The sequence below is a fragment of the Pomacea canaliculata genome, linkage group LG9 (assembly GCF_003073045.1).
Source record: "Pomacea canaliculata isolate SZHN2017 linkage group LG9, ASM307304v1, whole genome shotgun sequence".
In the NCBI taxonomy this organism is placed as follows: Eukaryota; Metazoa; Mollusca; class Gastropoda; order Architaenioglossa; family Ampullariidae; genus Pomacea; species Pomacea canaliculata.
The window spans coordinates 10191721-10214159 of record NC_037598.1 but is presented as its reverse complement, the minus strand read 5'-3'; the positions used below and the strand labels follow the sequence as shown (position 1 = coordinate 10214159).

The 22439-nt window shown below is 40.0% G+C and overlaps 2 protein-coding genes across 8 annotated transcripts; both read left to right on the top strand.

The window, feature by feature from the left end:
- Window positions 1–705: 705 nt before the first annotated feature.
- Window positions 706–19910, top strand: LOC112572358. 7 transcript variants are annotated; one of them, XM_025251990.1, is made up of 11 exons: window positions 1413–2382; window positions 2542–2603; window positions 3760–3885; window positions 6281–7064; window positions 7651–7857; window positions 9423–9917; window positions 10515–10874; window positions 11004–11387; window positions 14598–14825; window positions 19208–19390; window positions 19774–19909. In XM_025251990.1, the coding sequence occupies exons 5-8, from the start codon at window positions 7787–7789 to the stop codon at window positions 11104–11106; spliced, it is 1029 nt and encodes a 342-aa protein (XP_025107775.1). In that variant the 5' UTR covers window positions 1413–2382; window positions 2542–2603; window positions 3760–3885; window positions 6281–7064; window positions 7651–7786; the 3' UTR covers window positions 11107–11387; window positions 14598–14825; window positions 19208–19390; window positions 19774–19909. The 7 variants fall into 7 exon arrangements, with proteins under 7 accessions (XP_025107776.1, XP_025107775.1, XP_025107779.1 ...); XM_025251994.1 differs by lacking the exon at window positions 19208–19390 and having other exon boundaries at window positions 14598–14820; window positions 19774–19910; XM_025251992.1 differs by lacking the exon at window positions 19208–19390 and having other exon boundaries at window positions 6290–7064; window positions 19774–19906.
- On the top strand, window positions 19768–22241 carry LOC112572141 (muscarinic acetylcholine receptor M3-like; the record flags this gene model as incomplete). The annotated part of the gene is made up of 4 exons (XM_025251694.1): window positions 19768–20112; window positions 20633–20796; window positions 21510–21677; window positions 22107–22241. Coding segments are annotated over 3 exons (600 nt in total), but the record flags the coding sequence as incomplete, so codon positions are not given.
- Window positions 22242–22439: the final 198 nt, after the last annotated feature.

Here is a 22439-nt window from a genome sequence, read left to right as displayed (position 1 = left end):
GTAGACAACTGCAGAAAACGTGTTTGTAGCGATTATTTGTAGTTACTTCCCTTGAAACAACGACAAAGGCTTTGAAAAATGAGAGTATAATTCATACAGTCTACGGGATGATAGTTGTGATAGGAAGGATCATGAGGAAATGCTATAAATATAGAAGAATGTTTTAATCCATAATATTATATCAAACAATGTCACCCATTTGTGCATGGACTCAAGATGTATGTGGTTCCTGACAGAATGAATGAACGTTCGTTCCCAATTTGAAAGTGCTGTTGTCTTTTATTGTCATTTAGCAAAAAAAAAAAAAAAAAAAAAAAAAAAAAGAATTACAAGATTTATGTAATGCAACCCGAGTATTGAGATTTGCTTTGAAGAAATTATCAAGGACGGAAAATATGGTACACAAAACGATTGCAAATATCTATATATGAGACTTAAAATAGAGAAGCGTATGCTTCAAAGCAAAATATATAAAGTATTGTTACACTTAGTATTGTTGACTATTTATAGTTAAATTGTCTGTCAACACTGTACTTTTCACTGTCACAAATTAAACAAGATAATGAAGAGATTTATTGCAGCTGAACCACCAATGATATATGGACAAATCCTGACAGGACGAGAGATATTTACCAACACACGTCACCTACCGAGGAAGTTTTCAAAGCGTTACAGCGACGCCTAGCGGACCCTACATATCACTCCACTTGGACCTGGAAGTTCAAACCTGTCTTCTTCTATGATATTTTGAGCAACATTTACTAGTCATGTCCAGGGTGCTCAGGCCCAGCACTGACTTAACGCTACGCACGCTTGTCCATAACCACGAAGGAAGGGACTTGTGTTAATGAGTCTCTCTTCAGGTAAATAAAAACAAAATAACTCTAATTATTTCTTATACCAATTAGATTAAGTTTTGTCTGTAATAAAACGAATGCGCGTGAAAAATGCCAATTTAATGATCAGAATGCAGATAAATGAGATCTCAAAAACTTTGCGCGTGAGGGATAAAAAAAGGGGAAAAAACAGGGAAAACAACATTTGGGAAGTGGGAAAAAATACGAAGATATTTTGTGATGTGATCGCTAAGCCAGCGCCATTAGCACCCGAGAGCGAGTAGTGCCCCACCCACTGAGAGATTACACAATCCTGAGGAAAGGATTCCCTCTGAACAAATCATTGCCAGGGAGTGAGAAGTGTTGAGCCTGCTCAGAGGGGCAAAGACTGAGTCGCATATTAGTGGAAAATTGTTATTCTGTTGAATATAGCTTAAGAGGCGTGAGTAAATTTTTTATTTTATTATTATTATTATTATTATTATTATTATTATTATTATTATTATTATTATTATTATTATTATTATTATTATTATTATTAGACGGTGTTTGGATAAAATCAGAGTCAGAGAAAACCTTTTATGGAAACAATAATATTGGTGTGAAGGAAACTACGGCAAAAGCTGTTACTAGATTGGATGGATCTCTGAGTATGTGCTTAAGAGAGAGGGTTGATTACCCTTTTGTGGCCTTCCTTGGGATTCAGTTCAGTAAAATACTTATCTACTTATTTTTTATTGTTGAAATAATAATTGAATGGCAGGACAGGTAGTTTGTATCATATTGAGAGAAAGAACGGGTATCTGTTGCAAACCTGAGTGGGGGAGGTTGTGAAAAGTTCGGTATACCCTCCTCCTCCCCACGTGATCTGTTGTGGCTTCTGTCTTGTGTCGAATGAAGGGAGTCTGTTGTGATTAGGGAGGATCTGTGGTAGTGTTTATGTCTCAGTCCGAAAGTTTTGCTTTGCTGGTACCCGTCTCCAGCTTTACGGATCTGTGGTCCTGTACAGTTCTCCCCACGGTCTGGACTTAGATGCTTTATTTACTTTGTTGTCTTGTTTTTTTTCTTTACCCACTATATCTTCTTATTCTTCTAGTGTATGCGTATAGTGCAAGATTAGTGTCGTACTTCTTTTTGTAGCTTGGCTTGGAATAGCGAAGTACGGTTATACGGAATGGAACATAACTCCCGGAGAGAATCTATGGACTGTATTTTGTGTAATACAAATTACTTGTAGTATGTTCTAATCTGTCCCTTATATGACCATGTTAGTAAGGCTACGTTCATGGATTCGGCACTTGTGGATGGAAGTGAAAATAACTTAATAATGTGACTATCATGTTAGTATTTGGCAAATGTGAGATGCGATGTGTCCGTTTAACTAGATTGGGCGGCAACAGTTACACTTTGAACTCATCAAGTACCAGATATGTGAGCAGCTGACTTGCATGGCTGACATTTTGATTCACTCAATGACTGGCGTCAGTGCTATATATACAATTTATTTTTCTGATTCTATTCCCGCCAGCTGACTCTCTGTACTAAGGTCGGTAGCTTCAGTTTTTGTCATCTATATTTTTATTATCTTTGTACTCTTGAATCTGTTTAGCTCTGTATGCCTACCACTTAATACCTAGCAATGCCTTAGTTTCTTTATTTTTTATTTTTATTTCTGATAGCTTTTTTTCCAATCATTCTTTGTCAGTATCGGGATGTCTTGCATTCGGTGACACGATATTCGTTGCCAGTGACACCCAACTCGATCACGTGAGTATATTTCCTGTTTTTCTTTGCTTACTTTTGTTGGAGCTGAAGTATGTTTAGTCGTTTGAAACCACATCAAAAGCACGGCTTCTTGCTAAAAGTAATGCCAACATTTTGTTGATTTTGATTCTACTTCTCCCAACCCCCAAAAATTCAAAAAGCGAGTTTTGGCTAGAATGTGATTTTGTGTTTGCTTGTAGTGGGTTTGTGTACGAACCATGCTCGAGAGGAACGTGTGTAGTTTCTATTTCTTCCCCGAAGGAAAGGAAAAAAAAAAACCATTTCAGTTGAAGTCTCAATGTCAGTAGCTTTTCTCGTTTACAGAGATAGCCTGTTGAAATACTGGGACAAATTTTCCGGTTTACCTAACTAGTTGAAGGTAGAATACTCAACTTTTCGTACAAGAGGAAGTATTTCAATTGTTCAATATTGTTAAGATATAACGGTGCGAAAACAAGGGAAAAAGAATAACAACTGAAGCACGTTCATTAAAAAAAGTATTCACAAGATTAATCATCCTGTCAAACTTCTTTTCTTTGAATGTTGTTGATGTTACATGAATGTTGATTTTCCCCTATTTTATTTTTGTTTTGTTGGAGAGTTTTGCGTTTCGGAGCCCAATTCAATCCTCCAGTAAAGTTAACATTGGGGGCCCTATGCTCCTCGAGGAGTGAAAAGGAATAACCTAAACTAACAGTTAACATTGAACTCGCTGTCGAATTCACTTCCTACTATAGTCATTGATCACTAACATCCGTCCTCCATTCACAAGGCGTTTTGTTTTGTGAAAATTGTGTTATGTTGCTGCTTGTCACCCAGAGGTCAGTTGGTTCAAAGTCAAAGAAAGAAAAGAAAACAATCAAACAAACAAAAAAACAGCAACGAAACAAAATCAATCAAACAAAGCAACTAACAAAAGAACGAATAAACAAACTAAATAAAATAAACATTAATATTCCCAATGAATGAAAAATCAGTGGCTTTACCGATTTCAAACTGCGCTGAGCGGTGTGCATGGTATGTATATGTATAGGTCTCGTCTGGTCCCTCCAGCGCCAGGTGTCGACCTGACATTTCACACCATCGCGATTTTTTTAAAAATAGCAGCGAGGAAAAACCTTTCTGAGAACGTTTCTCGACTGTTCACGCTCCTCCACAGCGTCACTGGATCGCGACCTCGCGGTGTGCTGTGGGTCAGGTCAACCTGCTGACACTCATTCTCTGCCATCCATGTGTGTATGTGTGTGCATCCTGCTGCTCGTGTGACAATGGCTGTAATATAATGGTGAGTGGCTCGTTTGTTGCCTTTGCTGTACATTCTTTATTTTATATTTCTTACCATTTCCATGTGTGTGGTCTTTTACAGTTGGCATCACCGCCATTTTGTAACGACGCCATTCCTGTCAGAATTTATTTACGTGCATCGACTAGTGCGCGCTGTTGTAAATACTGTGAGAGAAAGTGTGCTTGGGGTGATTAACACCTAATGCTGATGTTTGCACACGAGTGCATGCATGTTTAATTATGTGTACATGTGTAAATGTACATAGTGTGTGTGGGGGGAGGGTGTGGTTGTATGATTGCCAGTAATTACATGTGCTCGTGCTTTTACGCGTATCTATGCGAGTAAGTGCGTGTGTGTTCATTTTTGGTCACAAATCAATTCTGTGATTATTCCAAGTGGGGCTTGTCAATTGCACAATTCTCTCAGTTACTCCTAATGTAATACAACGATGATAAGTGATCTTTAATAGTTCACGACCTTTACATTTTCTGTCAACCACACGAAGATGGCTCTGTGTCGTATGTATTCTTAAAATAGAACCACGGTGATGCACGTGACCTCTTATTCGTAGATGCATGAAAGGGGGATAGAAACGGTTGGATTGAAGTAGGTATTTGTGGCTGTCACAGTGTAGCACTATATATGACTGCAGACTAAGGCTTGAATGAAGGATGTGTAAACATACATTCAAATAATTAAGCTGGCATCAGTCAAAGTTTCCATCAGTATTTCCCAAAATCTATCATTGCCTTCCGTTTCTCGGAATTTGTTTACTTTAACACACAGAAACTGGCGTGATATAAATCCTGTATTTTAATTAAAGATGTAACAAATTACCACATCACCAAACTATAAGAATGCCCTGGCGGCGTTAAGGCAACGGGGACTTGCTGAAGGAATGTGAACAGCAAGATCTCCGTCAGAAGTTTCTTCTAGTGGCAAGACTATCATTCAGAATAAGGGTATAAACATGTCAAAAGCATTGAAGTGTATTATATATATATGACAGGAAACTTTGCTGGGATTTCAAGACTGAAACTGTCACATGCAAAGCTAACTAGCGCCTCTTTCTCCTCTGCAAACTGTTCTTTCTATGTTTTTCACATTGTTCTCTAGATGTGTTGTAAATCTTTTAAAGTGAGCTTATTGCAATCTTCAGCTATCTTGAACTTTAATAAATTATCACAGTTGAGGTAAAAGCAGTCTGGGTCCTGTAGTACACATTTAATCCAAGATTGCCGGGCGAGCTACAGATTTTCTGTAACCAGAACACATAGAAGTTACAATAATTCGTTGGGATGACAAACATTATCCCGAGAGGTTTGGTATGCTTACCTCGGATTGTCAGTTCTATGTGTATCTATTCAGGACGACAGGGTCCATTATTGCGTCTCATATTATTCAACCTTAATTTTCTTGTAATTATAATTTAGTTTGTTGTACAAATGTCTTGTCGGTTGTGGTTGCGCACGCGGGTGAGTGTGACTGTTAGTCTGTACGCGTGCGGAAGTGCAGGTGAGTGGGTGTGAGGGCAAAAGTCGGGGGAGGGAGCCAGCTGAAGTGTCCCCTTTCCCCTCGGTCGAGTTAGGCTCATCCTCCTCCCCGACTTCTTCAACACTGTGGGTCTGTTTGGTGTTGACTGATGTGGTGGATACGAGTATGAGATGGTGTTGGTGGTATATGTAATAATACAGAACCGTGTGGTCTGCAGGATTTTCCTCTGACGATGCACTTTATTGGACTGTAGTGTAGACAATCGTAGCCACAGTTTCGGTTCACGGTAAAGTTTGTGCCTCGAACACGGAAACGAAAAAAGGAGTTGAACGGGTATTACGACTTCAGGAAATAGTTTGTAATCAGCTAAAGGATTCATTCAATTCAAGTGATTGTTTACAATCTGGCAGGCGGTTACGCCATTCTTACTATTTTCACACAAGAAAACAAAATTCAGTTTTTAAATGGCTGTAGTTTCCCAATCAAGAATAACACTCGACTTTAGGGAAAACAACATGAAAATGCAGTAGCCAGGTAAAAAAAAAACCCAGAAGTTTAGTAAACAAAGTGCAGCAGTATAAAACTATAACGGACAATATTACTTCTATTCAGTAAACGTTTTAGCTCCCTGACATTCTTTAATTCTATTCATCTTCGCTATTCACATATTAAATTTTTATATTGTAAGTTTAGTAACTCGGCACATTATGGTTGGCAATTGTGTTCATATTATGGGCATTGAGATAAGCATAAGTAAAAATAATTATTTTGATTTTGTTGGGGAAGTGTGAAGTCACAAGAAAGCATTGTACAGTGACTCGGTACCTTGGGCAATAATTTAAAGCAGAGCATTGTGGGTAAAAGTGACGTCACACACTATCTGTTTATGGATACCCAACAGATGTTGCAGATCGTTGTTCAACACACGCGGATGACCATCGATGGCGAATAGCAAAGTTGAAGCTGAAACGCCGCAACCAGAAGCCTTCTGGGAGCATTGCATACGAGAGATGTACCCAGGGTGGATGCACGAACATTACTTCGTACCCGCCTTGCACGTCAACAAGACTCACTACGTCAGCAGCAGCTTCGCGGGTCAAGAGGTCAGCATTCCGCAAGCTCCCCTGGACGCACCAAAGGTAGGGTCTGGCTGCGTGCTGCACGTCAGTGATACCCGCAACGACTCAGCACTGCAGCGAATCCGGCACTGCCTGCAGAAACTGGCGATCAAACAAAGGGAAACCATGTTCGTCATCTCGCAGCTGGATTACGGCGATTATCTGCGACAACCTTGCTATGCCGCTGCAGCCGACTCCGCTTCCGCTTCCGCTTCCGCTACCGATGCCGCTGTCCGCCTGCCTCGCGCCGCTGACCTAAAGACTCGTGACTCCAGGGGTGATTTTGACTTTCTCATCCTACACCGGAAGTACGGAATAGTGGTTGCAGAGGTCAAAGCCGTTGGCGACAACTGGGGCGACCTGCAGCTGTCAGAAGAACAGCAGACGGCGGTGGTGCAGAAGAGGGTCAAGGATGCCATCAAGCAGCTGGACAAGGCGGAGCGCGTGCTGGCGCACCTGGTGTCGGATCAGAACCTTGCTCCGCGGATTCTCAAAGCACTGTTCCTACCCGGGGTACAAGCGTCGATTGTAAGGAAATCCCTTGGGAGAGACCCGAAAGAGCTGCGAGTAAGTCGTTGTGTGCGCGTGCGTGCAAGTGTTGTGTACATGTGTGAAATTTGTTTCGCGTCCTTGTTGAGATATTCGATATGATAGAGGTAGAGATTATTTAATATCGCGGGTGTGTAAGGATTTTCTCTTCCCTAGACACCAGACTGTTTCAAGTGTTGGACGAATGTTCATCAAACACATCTTGTTTATACATACTCAGCAGCAAACTGATCTGATGTTTATGGAATTTGAGAAAGTGGGTAAATATATATCATTTTCCAAACGAAAACAAGGGATGAAAAAAAAGACACAAATTAGAGCCAAGAACATTTAGTATCAAGTGAATTATTTAATCGTTAGGGATTTGCGCCAGCAGTCATCCCAAGCACCTGATCCAAGAACTTAGTATCGCAAGTGACTCGACGTAGCGGCCTCGTCTACATAAGCTTTATTCATTTACTTATTATTTTACTTTACAAAACCAGTTTTATTCCATCCAATGCTTGCAAGTTTCTTATTAACTTCTAAATGGAGTTATTCATAGACCACTCGAAGGTAAGGTGTGCATTTTGAATGTAACACTTCTTGTTGGCGCTTCAAACAGAACTTGGGCACGTGCTTGGCTGCTGACCCCGGCGCTGACCCCGTGGACTTGTGCTTGTGTTCTGATCACCTGTCTGACCCAGAAATCCCTTGGCATGTCACGGATTCTGTTTTAAGCCGTGTTCAACAGTGGTGGAATGCACGAATCGTCAGCCAGCCATGAAGACCCCAACATGACAGACGACCTGTACCTGAAAATATTGGCCAGGTAACATACTTCTTTCTTTCGCTTATTCGTCTGATCGTTGCTTTATTCTTTAAATCCTTTACTCTTCGTTTGTTACTTTTACTTCATTTTTCCCCGTCTTTCAGTTTCTTTTGCTTGTTTTCTATTTCTTTATAATATTTTCTGTAACTTCTTCGTTTCTTCTTTCTTTCCTTTCAGGATAGTGTCTTTTGCTCGTGAAGCGATCCGCTTTACTACATTATTATTGCTTGGCAATGATTTCTTTCGATTTTTTTTCTCTTCTTACGCAGTCCTCCGGTGTAGCTTTGTCACTAATCATAGACGATAGACAGAAGAACCGGCATGTCACACGTGGAGAGAGATAAGAGGTGCAGACGACAGATTAACCTCTGTTCCATTTTCCTTTACTTATTGCGTTCAACAGCTATTGCTGCTGTTGTTTATTATGTAATAAAATAAAAAAATCCTAATAATAATACTAAAAAAAGTAACATTGAACATGACAAATGGCTGAGGAAGGTAAATGATTACGTGATCCTTGAAAAAACGAAATAAATTGAAGAAAAAGCTAATCTTAACATCATTCAAGGACAGTGCATGTTCAGGTCGAGCCGACACTTCACTTCCTGTCACTACGAGGGTGTGGTGCTCAAAGTCCAATGGCGGGCGACTGAGTCACAATGATCTTTGCACATTGAGGGCTTAGCAAAATGGAATACTGGGTCAGAGTCGACAGATTGCTAGTACAACAGCTGTGAACTGATCAGACTTTCAACATTTTATGTTTATTTTGTTTGAATAAATTATTTGATCAACCCTGGTTTCTGCCCAGCCATTCAATCCTTTAGTCTTACACGTCTACGTTCCCAAAGCCTGATATTAAAAAAAAAAAAAAAAACTCACTACAGACAGAGAAGCCTGAAGTATCCAAAATGATGTATGGGATAAAAGTGTAAAGGTTCAGACAAAAGACAAGCCGATGATGGTTTAGAAAATCTAGTTTGGGGGACTGCTAGTCACACCACGAACATCCAATAAACCGTTGTGCACGACACTAGCCTCTCCTGCTTAATGACGATGGCGAGGTCATCAACGTTGTTGTATTAATGTTGTATTAATTTATTAATGCCACTATATATATATAGCTCAAAGCAACGAAGAAAAAGAAGCTGGTAAATCAGACCCAGGGGTGTAAAAATTATATATCTTTTTTAAAAATTCTTTTTGTTGTAGTTGGATCCGTAGACTAGGGAGTGATTTATACTAATTTAAGATAAACTAGAATCATTGCAAGATAGTAAAGTCTGTCATTTCAACACAAAAAATACAAAGTATAATAAAATATTGATAAGTATAGATGTGTTTAATATGCATTTTAGAACTTTAAAGGAGAATTAAGAAGTGATTTTCTAACTGCAGTTTCTTATGTTGTCTTTTTTAAGATAGGGCAAATGGATTCAAAAGCTAGTTACTTCTTCAACTGCTCAACATTACAAAAGGAAACAAACAATGAGTAAATCTTTCCAGTAAATCGCCAAAAGTGACCTAAACAGATATTAAGAATCCTTTGCTTTCTTCGTTTCCAGATTCTGTGGCCCCGCAACCACGGTGAAGGTGCCGTGGACCCCCTTGCCGCCACTGAGAACGACGCAAGACGCCGTCAACTTCACGGACACGTGCTGCTCGCGTCTGACGCTCCTTCCGCAGCAGGTCAACGTGTTGCACGAGGCGCCACCTCGCCTCTTCGCGTGTGGACCCCCGGGCACCGGCAAGACAGTCGTGCTGCTGCTGCAGGCCGTGGAGTGGCTGCGACAGCGTCATGAGGTGCACGTGGTCAGCACCTGGAAGTACAGCCGCGCCGCCTCTCTTCGGTTGCGCGCGCAGCTGCTGGCAAGCCAGGCGCAGGCCCGGAAGGAGGGGGAGCAAGAAGATACAGCGATAACCCCCGTGAATGCGGTTTCCATGCACGAGTACAATTTTGAGAATGGGTTAGACGACGTCGACAGAGCAGTGGAAGAGCTTGCCTGTCTGGCCAAGGGAACTAACCTTTGCGTCATCGCTGATGAAGCTGGACCTGAAGGGTGAGTAATATGATAGGTATGTGTGTAAGCAGTATGTTTTCAATCATACACAAATTAATGTAATGTTTAATATTTGGATTACTCTCAACGAGAGGGAACAAAACCTATTTTCCCCCATCAAATTACATTTTCTTCTCTCCACTGTCTGAAAATCGTTTCGAAACTTTGAAAAGATAGAAAACGTAAAAAATAGTTTTCTGTCACCGAAACATTTTCCATTTGTTAAAACAAAATTACAAAATAATAAAGGTGGCTGTGTAACCTTCCAGTAAGAATCAAGATCCCCGTCTTCCCTAATCTCAGACGAGGGAAGTGCCCTCCTCCTTACACTCGCTTTCTTACCTTCTCCAGCCCTCAGGTCCCCATTGCACACCTGGGTCAGCTTATAACAAACAGGTATTGAACCCTTTAGAGTATATGTCTCTGACGGCTCTCTAAATATTTATCTTCTCCTTTTCCTTGCAAAAAGGTGAGTCCTAATTTCTCTTCCTAAGTTTAAATTTTTTTTAAAAGGTATACAGTTAAGCCACTAGCATCTACACCCCTGGGAAAAAACACAAGTTCGTTTCACCAGGCGCGTATTTTTGTTCCAAACAGATGTAATGAGTTCAAAATATTTTGCGAGAAGCTGCTGGAACGGGTGTCTGGCCTTCATCTGTGGGCTGCGCGCTGTCGTCACGACTGTACACCCGACGCGTGGCGCAAGGAGTTCTTCACTCAGCCGCTGCGCTTCGCTCCGGTAGTCAAGCGGAAGGTGGCGAAGTCGGGGAAATTCTGCACTGGAAACGTCCGTCCCTACTCCTGTAGCAACGTCCCAAGCCCTACTGACGGACCCCCAGTCATCCACCTCAACCACGATGTTGTCAAACACACATGCAGCAGTGTTTACGACTGTACTCAGTGCGGGGATCTGTTGGCTGAGCCTCCTTCGAAGCGACTTCCATATTGGCCAGACCGGTAGGGCAGTTTTTTTGGTAACCACTCTCTTCGTTCCATTCTATGGTCTCTGTTGCTATTGTATATAGTTAAACAATACGTAACATTTTTTTTCCTAACATTGCTGTCATGTCTGTGTATCGTCTGCAGACGGGTCCGAACCCTGCAACCCTGCAGGAAACAACAACAACAGCCCGAACACAAACATCATCACAATGTCCTCCCGGACTACGTTACCAGGACGTGGTTCTGATGTACTGGGCGTTTAAGATCAAGGATAACTCCGGGCTGATTAATGGCATAAGAAATTCCGGGATCCCCGTAAAGGTGGCGACGTCACGTGACATCGAGAACGTGGCCACGTGGCAGGACGACGTAGTGTGGGCAGTGGACGGCTACTGTGTGCAAGGACTGGAGTGGAAGGTAGTGGTGTACTGCAGTGACTACGGGCAGTTCGACAACTTCACGTTTCCTTCTCGCTGCACGTCACAGCTGGTGTGCTTCAGAAACAAAGCAAGTGAGGACTAACGACAAGTAAGCAGCTCTAACTTTGTTGTTGCTAAAATTTGAAAAAAAAATCTTTAAATTGTTGGCTATAACTGAAGAAAAGTCTTGACATGATGAAAGAAATTTGATAACATGAGGTGATATTTTGGTTATCCCGAGTGCTCGTATGTATATTTTATTGATCGTGACGATAACAATGGAATACAATCAACAAAAATGAACTCGTTTATCAGAAAAAAAAACTTTCAGAAAAATTAGTATTGATTAGGACAGGTTTACCGGATCTAAGTTTGTCTGATAACTGTACGCAGACAAGTAGATAAGACTGATATATATTTATATACACTTCTCGTGTCATGAGACAGCAGGGCATAGAGTTGCAGTACAGGCTTCACACTAATCGCAAACATCCAGCCACAGGCAGCCAGTTAAAATTTTCGTTATCTGGTAACCAGATCCACATCCGGTAGACAGGTGAATTTTAGCGCACCTGAAGTCAACTGGTGGTGGAAATAACAGCCTCAAACAATGACGTAGCTAGGCAACGATAGTAGTTGTCAATAGAAGGCTAGGGACGTGGACTTAACACCATTTCAGATCCGGAAACAATAGTTTGTCATGGCGCTCTTGGGGGAGACTGGCGAGAAGCGAGGATTGAACAAGGGTGGACGAGACTTTGCAGGTTACCACCACCAGACGGCGCTGTAGTATAGAGATTACTCAGGCACCACTCTTCCAGGTAATGTGGCAAGTAGGTCTGTGGCAGTGCGAGAATTCTTTTTTTTGTTTGATCTTGCCAGTAGCTGTTCTGTCCTCGACAGTGGGCTCTCAGACTGTCATGTCCACATGATATTGGATGTTGTTGTGTTCTGGCCAATGGGCTGTCAAGCTGGTCTTTAAAGTTGCTGTCGTCACGATACTGGATAATATGGTGACAAACTGAGACTGTTGAGGCATGTGTCGTTCGCGTGAGCAATCAATCTCAATCCTGATGGCTCATGTCTCAGGTTTCTTTGCGGACGGGGAACAGGCCGTCGACCAACGGACAGGATAGATGGACGGACTCATCTGCGCTCTGTTGTGTGGTGCAGATAATGTGGGGAGTGAATTTAGTGTGCAGTGAATTAGTTACATAGTATTGACTAAAGTTATTTTACTTTCATCCTGTATGGCATTCTATAGACACCAACTTTGCATGTTGTCATATATGTGTATGTTTTGTGAAGCACCATGAGCAGGTGCATAGGGCCGGGGATATTGCGCTATAAGTTTATTATTATTATTAATGTGCTCGTTAAAAATACTCTAAACTCTGTTCTGACATGTTTGTTTTATATCAAAAGAAATGTTAAACATCTTATCATGAGCGCCTTTTTCGTGTTCTCGAGCGCTAAGTCCTCGGGAAACGTTCTGTTTGTCCAAGATGCATGACATGGTGTCAATGATAATCTATGTGTTCGGAACTACGAAAGGTGAAACTCGAAGACACAGACTCCCTTCAATGGAAGAGAAAACATACCTGTTTGATATCCTCACGTATTTTTATCGAGTTTAAGTCATTCAAGCTGAAAATGTCAATCCACATCGACCTGCCCTACGTCCGCTCCACTGGAATCTGTCCCTCAGGCTTTATCGCTAATGAAGCCTGTAGTTTTATGTTTCAGGTCACTGCGTGAGATTAGATTATGATCTTCGGTACTTGATCGCTGCTAAACTGGACAATATATTTTGTGACTTTCTGTTGTATTTGCTTTTCTCCTACATTAGAATTTTATTAGTCTACGCCCGTTTTCAGCATGGAAAAGAAACAGAAAGAGAACCCATCCAGAGAAGTAAAAGAACATTCTGTGGTTTGATACTGGTTGTGAAAGCAAAAGAAAAACCGTTTACGAAGTTCATACTAACGACAGGTCAAGGGTGATGGTCTTGTCCGTCCTGGCTGGTTGTGGAATGGATGAAGGATGCTGGGTGCGTGTGCTCGTCTGGGTTCTGTACACCTGTACTCTTCGTTAGTCTTCTCAACTTTTGTGTACTTAGCAAATTTTCCAGAAGGTACTTGAACACCGCAGCCCTCAGAAAGCAAGAAAAATCATTGAACTATTTTTTTTCGATTTTGCGACGATACCTGCGTATTTACTTAGTTTCTGAGCAGAGCAAGTATTTTGTGCCAGCACGCGTGCGCGTGGTTTGAAGTAACTGAATATCTGTGCCGTGACATCGTGGCTTGCAAGAATCTTGACCGTGGAAAAAGGTTTCCAGAGGGAGAAAAATCACGGAGACATTACCATGACAATGACAGTTTTAACCGTGCACAGGTTTCTTTCTTTGCTCTGTACCACCATCAGTAGTCAGAAGGCTATCGAGTTCTGCCTGCTTGCCGCCAACTGCAGAATCCTGGAGGATGAAAGGAAAAGAAAGTGCCACTTGCAGGACCACAAGAGGAAGGAATCGAAGAGAGAGAGAGAGGAAAGGAAGAAAAAGAGACAGAAATAGGGATTCAAGCTTCTTTATTGTGCTTCGGCATATGTCAGATGTCATTTGAGAAAAGGAAAGCGATAAGACTCGATGACTCATGAGATTCGTTATAGTTCACCAACACGTTGTATGAACAGAAGAAAACGCGATTATGAGTTCAAGGAACTATCGTGCTTGTGAACATCTTTTACAAAACATGTTTAAATTATGACATAAATCTCACTTGCTTACACAACAGACAAAAATAATTTACCATTCACATAATTCAAACATATGTATAACACATAATAACATGAGAGACAAAGAAATAGAATACATCTTGTATGTGTGTGTGTGTGTGCACGCCTGTTTGTGTTTTTTAGTATGTTTAAATAATGTTAATAGTTTTTAACAATCCGTAAAGCTCGTAGAGAAACGGTTGCAGGTTTTCATTTTCTGGAGCGTTAAAATTCTGTTAGTTTTAGATTGTATGAAAAAAATTGCGTTTTTACCCTGAATTAAACTATTACTATAATTTGTAGCCTCATTTTTTTCATCGAGTGCCATCAATTTTTTAAAGGCAGACATGGCTCCCATAATGAAACCTTTTCTTTTCATTATTATTTTTTTTAATTTTATTATTTCATTATTATTTTCTATGTTGGAATATTATTATTACTATTTTTTTCATTCAAATATTACATATTCCTGGTTTGCATGAATCTGTTAGTACATTATGCAGAAGTTTTCATTTACCTTCAAGGTAACTGTCTTTTCCAACAGTCGCGAGGACAGAGAAGTGGTTCGATTTTCCGTGACGTCATCGTTCAGCAAAAGCCTGATTGGACGACGCATGTGTCTAAGGATGAGCACCAGCCTCCAGCCATCCATCGCCTGCACCTGCTGGTCTACTTAAGTCGCTCGTCTTGATGGCGAGACTTTGTCCACACAACAACAAGCGACAGTCGGAGTACCGGTGGCATCGAGACATTTGCTGGAAACGTCGGTAAGGTACGTCTGTCATCCTCCTTCTCTGGAGTAAAATAAATCTCTCTGGTCTTTACTCACAGGTCTTCGTAATGTTTTCCTACCTTTGAAAAGAAAGGGTTGGACATTTATGAATAAACAATAGATATTTATATCTCTTTTCTGGATTTAAAAGATGGTATTGTCACGTTTTATGTGTATATATAAAATTGAGACAGCGGCTACAAAACATGACGCACAGATTTCATAGACAACAGCCCTGGAAGACCAGTACTATAATTTGGAGAGGGTAATAGAAAATGATCTGTGAAGTTGTTGAATCCCTTTGAGTAAGATGATGGCCTAACAAATAAAGTACTTCTTCCTTTTCCCTTTTTTTTTTTGTCTCTGACCCATAAGTAATATTGTTTTACACACAAAAATGTCCCAACTACTTTATGTTTTGTAAAGTTTAGCTTTGATTACCTTACTTATTTACAAAACATGCTTGTGTATAACAATTTTACTTCATAATCTGTGTTGAAGATGAGCTAGAGAAATAAATTAATGTGGTATGGAAATGTAGAACTTGCTCTGCTATTACTTGTACAGAGACCTAAACTCTTTTCTTTTCTCTAATTCGTTGGTCATATCGATAGTATCCGTGTCAAAGGACGAGTTTAAACGACCTTATCAGAGAGTGCCTTTTGCTGATTCCGTGCATTTTTTTTAGGCATGGCGTAGACGGAATTTTCCGTGATAACAATCATTTCTGGTGATAATGATACCTTGAAGATCGTCTTCCATTCGTGTGCTCTTCCTATGACACAGACCAATAAAATCTCTAAAACGAACAATCTGTAAGAAGAAAAAAAAGACGAAAGAAAAAAAAATTGACATATCTAGGTTCTAGGTATTTTTATTTGCTTTTTTCGCCAGACACAAAGCACTTGCCGAGTTCGACTATTCTTTGTTGATACTTTGAAATTCACAGGTGTACCTCAGTGCTGAAACTATTCACAGTATTTTGGAAAAGAAAAGAAAAGGCTTGTCTCCTTCAAAAACCAGAATAATTAACCCCTTCTCAAGGTTCGGGCCAACAAGAATTGATATGTTATTTTAGAGATTAGGTAAGTAATACTGTGTACTGATCTCCACAAAGTTATTTCCAAAACAATTGCACCCCACGTAGACCTTTAAGCAAGAAACACTATGTAAACCTTTTGCTAAACCGACGAAAAAAACGTCTTATTGTTTGAACAATAACATCAAGTGTTTAGGAAAGTAACTTTGATATCATATGGAGGTTTTTCTATAATCTAAAGTCATCATTTTAAGTCTTTTAATTTTTTTAAATTTTATAAATACCAAATATGAAATATTTATCTAACCTATGAGCTCATTAAGAGCCATGTTCAAGTATAATCACAGACTCATTTGCAAAGACATTGATGTTCCGTGGCATGCTTATCTCATCGAGGAGGAAACAAAATTTACTTTAACTTCTCATTATAATGATCGTGTTCGTAGCCCATGGTAGTCCCTTGTCTGAGCTAACCTGAAAATATTTTGCAAAAAGAAGCGATATTAAAGCTTATTCTGGATTCTGTCCTTTATTTCTTTGTAGCTGCAAGAAAAATAAATAGGTAACATTGCAAACGGTACATTTTCTTGTTAGCAAGAATCATTAATGTTCATTTTCCACTTCAATAAATGGTCTAGGCGTTGTGGAGGAATTTTTTTAATAATATTTTTTAAATTTAAAACTAACATTGCCCACAAAACAAATTAGTGCACAAACAGACACGCACGCCATCATTTATAAGTAAACTATCATCACGAGTAAATTACAAAATAATGTTTCTTTGATTTATTTCCTTCCTGCTATAGAAAGAGTGGAGGTATGACCTAGTGGTGATTCTAAACATATTTAACATATGATAAAGCGACATGTTCCTCCCTGTGTTCCTCCACTGACAGAAGACAGCAGCTAACTCTTCTGTACGCGCGTGCGTGCGTGCTCTGTGTGTGTGTGTGTTCGTTCTAGGGAGAGGGGAAAAGAAGACAAATAGAATCAGAGAGGAAGACAGTGATCGAGAATTCCATGTCGACAAAAAGTACAGAAAAATACAATAATCATTGCTTGTTTTACAGAGGTCTTATAGATTTTTACTTTTTTTGCGAGCACATCTTCGGGTAACAAGCAAAGCAAACGGCAAGTAGGTCTTTGTAATTAAATTCCGTTGGGGGAAACCCTTTTAAACGAATCTTGAGCAAGACACTGTAATCTGCAGACAAGTAAATGAATCAGCAAATGTTTGAGCTGGTCTGCACTGTAGACGAAGGGATGAAGATAAGTTTTAGAAGGAACGTCTTCTAAGAACAAAGCAGAAGATTCATACTGGGTCAAAATACAAAAAATGTAGAAGACAAGATGAATAAAAGCCTAAACAAACAAGCAGAAACCACAAAAATCAAGGAAAATAAAGTATGAATATGTAGAACCAAAGATTTTTTTTTTTTCGCTGTTGGTTAGGTGGATGAAGTTGGCTTTTTTGGTGCGGAGGGAGTGTGTATTAGACTGAGAGGTGCGTGAGTGCTGCTGATGATAAAATAGAGAATAAAGAAAGATGTAAAGAAAGAAAGAAGGCGAGAATGGGGTAAATTGCAAGTAAAAGGATGGTCTAGTCTTCTAATAGAAAGCGTGCGTGCGTGCGCTCCAGAGAGAAATATCAGGGTGGACAAATAAAGACGATGCATCCACAGTGAAGTCGGTGTGACATCGGGTGATTCACGAGACAAAGCCATGCTGGCGGTCATTTACTCTTTCCTTTGTGGAAATAAATACAAAGAAAAAAAAAAAAAAAGAAAGAAAGAAAGAAAGAAAATACAACAGTCATCTCGTGCCTGTCTTTTCTTATAACGAAAAGAGATTTAAGTTTCTCCTATTAACAGCATAGAGCTACATACACAATAATAATTTTAAATGTTTTTATGAATAGTCTTTTCCGTTGTCGCACCTACCAACGTCTTTATAAGGAAGCTAAGAGGATGAATGTTCTAAAATTATCTGCTTCAACATTTATGTAGAGTCGTGAGTAAACTGTAAAGAGTAGACACGTAGATACAATGTTTGTCTGAGTTTCACAAGTCATTTAAATTGCTCCTACAGAGACGAACACTAGGCTCGACATTGTGTATTCTAGAATTCCAATTGCAGAAGTTTTTTTTTTTTTTTTTTGCCTTCTTCTCACTATTATCAAAAAATAGATTTTGTTGTCAGACGCCTCCCGACATAATAATTGTTTAACCGTCACCATTGTTATCAGATAATTCTTTCCCTGATGAAACAAAACTGCCGGCAGGAGCGAAATAGAAAAACCGAGAGACATTTACAGAATGACACTCAAATGACTGGGATTGACAACTTCTACAGGAGCCAGCATCGTGACACAGACTGGCGCCATTTGAGTGTCGGGAAGTGTAGTGACTGTCAATCCCTGCCTGCCTGTTCACTTCTTTCATTTGTCAGTTCCTGCCTGCGTGTTCACTTCATTCATTTGTCAGTCCCTGCCTGCGTGTTCACTTCATTCATTTGTCAGTCACTGTGTCAATGTTTTCTGTGTATTCATTTCTATGTGCATATTATTAGGCGGTAGTTCTTAGTTTTTATTTTTCATGAACACCTTTATTTGAACGTGCAGCCTAAGAAGAAGAATGTAAGTAAAGAGAAATGCATGTGCATATAATATATACGTGAGTGTGAGTGTGTGAGAGAGAGAGAGAGTGAAAGAAGAAATGAGAGAGTAAGAAAAAAGGTGTATTTAAGATTTAAATTCTTGTGTCTAAAAGCTGCAGATGGAGTTGATTGATACGCATTTTATACATATAAACAATTAAAAGTTTCTCGATCTTTCCAGAACTTATTTTCCTATTAGTTGCTATTTTATTTAATTGTTGTTTACAAAACAAGGGAACAGAAAAAAATCTGCAAAATATTGCTTTCTTTTATCTTAAAAAGTATCTTAAGGGCATAGTTTAGAAAAGTGTAAAGCATTTTGATTTGTAGTTTATACGCTTCCATCAGTTTGTAATTGTTTTGTCAACAAATGTGTTCAGCTGCAAACTTTTCGCTTCATTCTTCCATATCCACACACAAATAATTAAAAAAACTAACACTTCTCGCTGAAAATATCACAGTAAGACTTTCTACATAATTTGCGCTACATTTCTCGAGGAATATACACATGGTGTTTGTAAGGTGGGCGAGAATCACGCGCATGTCGTAGCACGTGACGGATGTTCATTAACAAGGACTGCTCAGCTAATCTGTTCCTTTTGTTTCACCTCATGTTTCCTCGTTCCATCCTTCTATTCTTTGTATTTCTCATTCAATCAGCAAGGAGGTTACTCAACATTTTTATTAGTCTAGCTGCTGGCTTCTGTAAGACTATTTTGACAGCCGGTAACCGCGGTGTAAAATATCGTTGGTGTGGGAAATCAACTGGAGCGAACACATGCCATCAATGGATCAAGGGCGTCTTTGATATGGATCAGCACCGCGTCTGGCACCTGACGAACACGCTTTTGGCATTTTCTGGAGGCAGCAGGTATTGTTGGAGGCAAACAGACTTCCAGCTCGAAGGACGCGGCCTTTTCAGCTTCTACCGAGTGATTTCCTGACAGGCATTCTTGTAAAATAGAGTTAAAAGCAGGTTCTTTAAAGTGTTTTCTACACTTCTTTATGGAAATAACACCACACTTTCCATAATTAACGATTTTTATGCCTACCAGATTTTTTTAACGGGGTATTAACTTTAAAGAAACATACAGAAAACTTACTAATCAGTCCTTGTCGGTCATAAAAATTTCGTTCTCGGCATGCTGTTCTCATTCAGCTTTCGTTTCCAGATCATTCTTTGCTCTGTCCCCTGTTTCACTGTCTCTATGCTTTTAGACAGTCAGTGTGAGCGCTTCCTGAATTATTCCGCAGGGAGTGAATGATGGTGACTCATCACAACACCAACATGACGTCATCACGGATGTCATCACTCACAGCAGTGACTACGTCACAGAGACGCCGGCGCCGACGGAGACCTCCAGCGACAGCCTGTGGCAGAAGGTTCTCCTGGGTGTCGTCATGTTCTTCATCGTTGGCGTCACTGTGGTTGGCAACGGGCTCGTGCTGGTGGTCGTGGCGCGTGAGAAGAGGTTGCGGACGACGTTCAACATGATGATCGTTAACCTCGCGTTCACCGACTTCCTCGTCGGCCTCATCGCCATGAGCTTCTATGCGGCGTTCAACATCTATGAGACATGGCCGTTCGGAGAGGTAAGATTTTGTTGAGTGAGTGAGTGTCACATTGTTTATCTTAGCGTCACGGTTTGTTTATTTATTTACAAACGTAGCTTGGACAACGATGAGTCAGATGAGGGATGATGGTCACAACCTCAATGAAAATTTTGCTTTGCTAGTTTTAGTTGGTTTGCAAGTTTTCTTGTAGATGGATGTCATCATGTATGAAATGTTTTCCAGTTTGTTTACCTTAATTTGCTGGTCGCTGTGTTTATTGTCGCGTGAAAGCAGACCAGCTAACGAGAGAGGAAAGCTTTGAGCCAGGAGAAAATCGTTATTCAATCTTTATAAGTTACCTACTAACCTCTTTGCCATCCCGCCAATCTAAGTACAATCTTTAGTAATGGATTCTCTCGAGTCGTGTTATAGATTTTTTTTAATCTCATTTAGTAACGAGAATTTCATCGCATTTCTATAACAAGGATTCTCAAAGTCATCTGCAATGATGACTGCGATGACGATGAAGGCAACAATGACATAGACAAATCTCTTGCAGATTTTGTGCGGCCTGTGGATATTCACGGACTTTGGGATGACCTTAGCCTCCATATTTACACTGCTGGCCATTTCTGTCGACCGGTATTGGTCGGTCCACTGGAGCAACCATTACCGTACCCACAATACACCTCGCAAGGCCAGAGTCATCATAGCTGTCATCTGGTGAGTTTCTTTTACTTTTCACAACTTGGAGCCGCATTCATGAAGCGATGTAACTCGTTGCCCATGGTTGCCATTGCTCTATTTCTCAAAGAGTCTTTCCGCCAAGGGGAAAAAAACTGATGAAGACATGATGAGATAAAAATCCATCTTAGCAGGCAATAAGTGGTTCAAGGGAAAGAAATACAAAAATATCAGCGCTAAAAAATTAATATTAAATAAAGTATATTTTAATATTTAGAATTCATGTCTGCGGAGTATGAGATCAGCTAAACATAATCGTCAAATGTTATCGCAAGTTTAGGCGGATTTTTAATTGATTACACTCACAAACTCTTTTTCTTAGTTTGCGTGCTTTTTTTAAATACAAACAAGAAACATAAGACTCTCGTTAGTAATTATTGTTAGGAGTGTAATGTATGCAAATTAAATTTTCGAGCAGTCACGTTAGTTAAACTGTGTTTTCCTAAAATTTGTGTAAACAAAGTTTAGCTTCAGTTTTCATTCGCCGATTCTGCAATTCTAGAATTTTCGATTGGTGGGCAATCTACGAAACACAGATTTGAAACTTTTTTTGCTTTTCAGAAAAGCAATGAAAAGTAGTAAAGAATAGCCGATTATGCTAGATGCAAGCTAAAAATTAATATTGCTTTTTTAATGTAAAGAAGAAAATGACGATTTTGCTAAAATTTAATTTTAAAAAATGTTTTTTTTAGGTCGGCTACAATCATCATTTGGGTTCCTGCTTTTATAGTCGACCGTGTCGCTAACAGTAAACCTAACGAGTGCATCTACGACCCGCACTGAACAAAGAGTTCGTGGTCGTCGTGGCAGCTTTAGGTTACCATGGAAGCACTGCGGCCATGTTGTTCTGCTATATCAAGGTTTGTTCTTTCTCTTTTCTCTCTTTCCTAATGAATGTTTCCAACTATAAAGTTAAGAAAAATGCTTTGGCTAGCAATACCTATAAACATGAGACGCGACATAATGTAGCTTCGAAAACCTGCCTTTGTAGAGTAATAAACTGGTGTCTTAATTTAGCATGTAACCTTTTCTTCCCACTTACAAATCTATCATAAATAAACAGTGTATGACAATGCGCGTGTGTGTCTGTGTCTGTGTGTGGGTTTCTTATTACCAAACCTATTTTGATCAAGAAAATCATTTAGACGTAGGTTGGAATTGCCCACGTGTAGTGAGTGTTTGAGAGAAGGGACTTTGTTGATATTAGTAGATATTATTTATAGGTTGACGACTAATACTTGTAGAGACAGAATAACTTTATTTATTTTTATTAATATATTTTCCAACAGGTATTTCTCTTCATGCATCGCCGAAGCAAGACTGGACCTTTGCAAAAGCAAGTGATCCACGTTAATAATGGGACAAAATCCGAGCTTAGAGAAACAAAACTTGATGAGTCTTCAGAGATCGGTGAACCCGCTAATTTGCAGCGGACCCCGGAAGGACAGGACAATCATCTGACAGGTAGCCCGCCTATCAAGCAAGAAACCATCACCCAGCGCGGATGAAGGCCGATGCGAAGTCTTCAGGACCGAGACTTCAGGAGCCGGGCCATACCTGAGGCCAGAGGACGCCATTTCCCCACATTATCGACCCCCTGACCTCGACAGCGTGGATAACAT

Bases quoted from the DNA above. Each gene is read 5' to 3' on its own strand.
- LOC112572358 (XM_025251994.1), top strand. From the start codon at position 7,787: ATGCACGAATCGTCAGCCAGCCATGAAGACCCCAACATGACAGACGAC. The intron at 7,858-9,422 runs GTAACATACTTC...CTTCGTTTCCAG, and splicing joins TACCTGAAAATATTGGCCAG to ATTCTGTGGCCCCGCAACCA. The intron at 10,875-11,003 runs GTAGGGCAGTTT...TATCGTCTGCAG, and splicing joins CTTCCATATTGGCCAGACCG to ACGGGTCCGAACCCTGCAAC.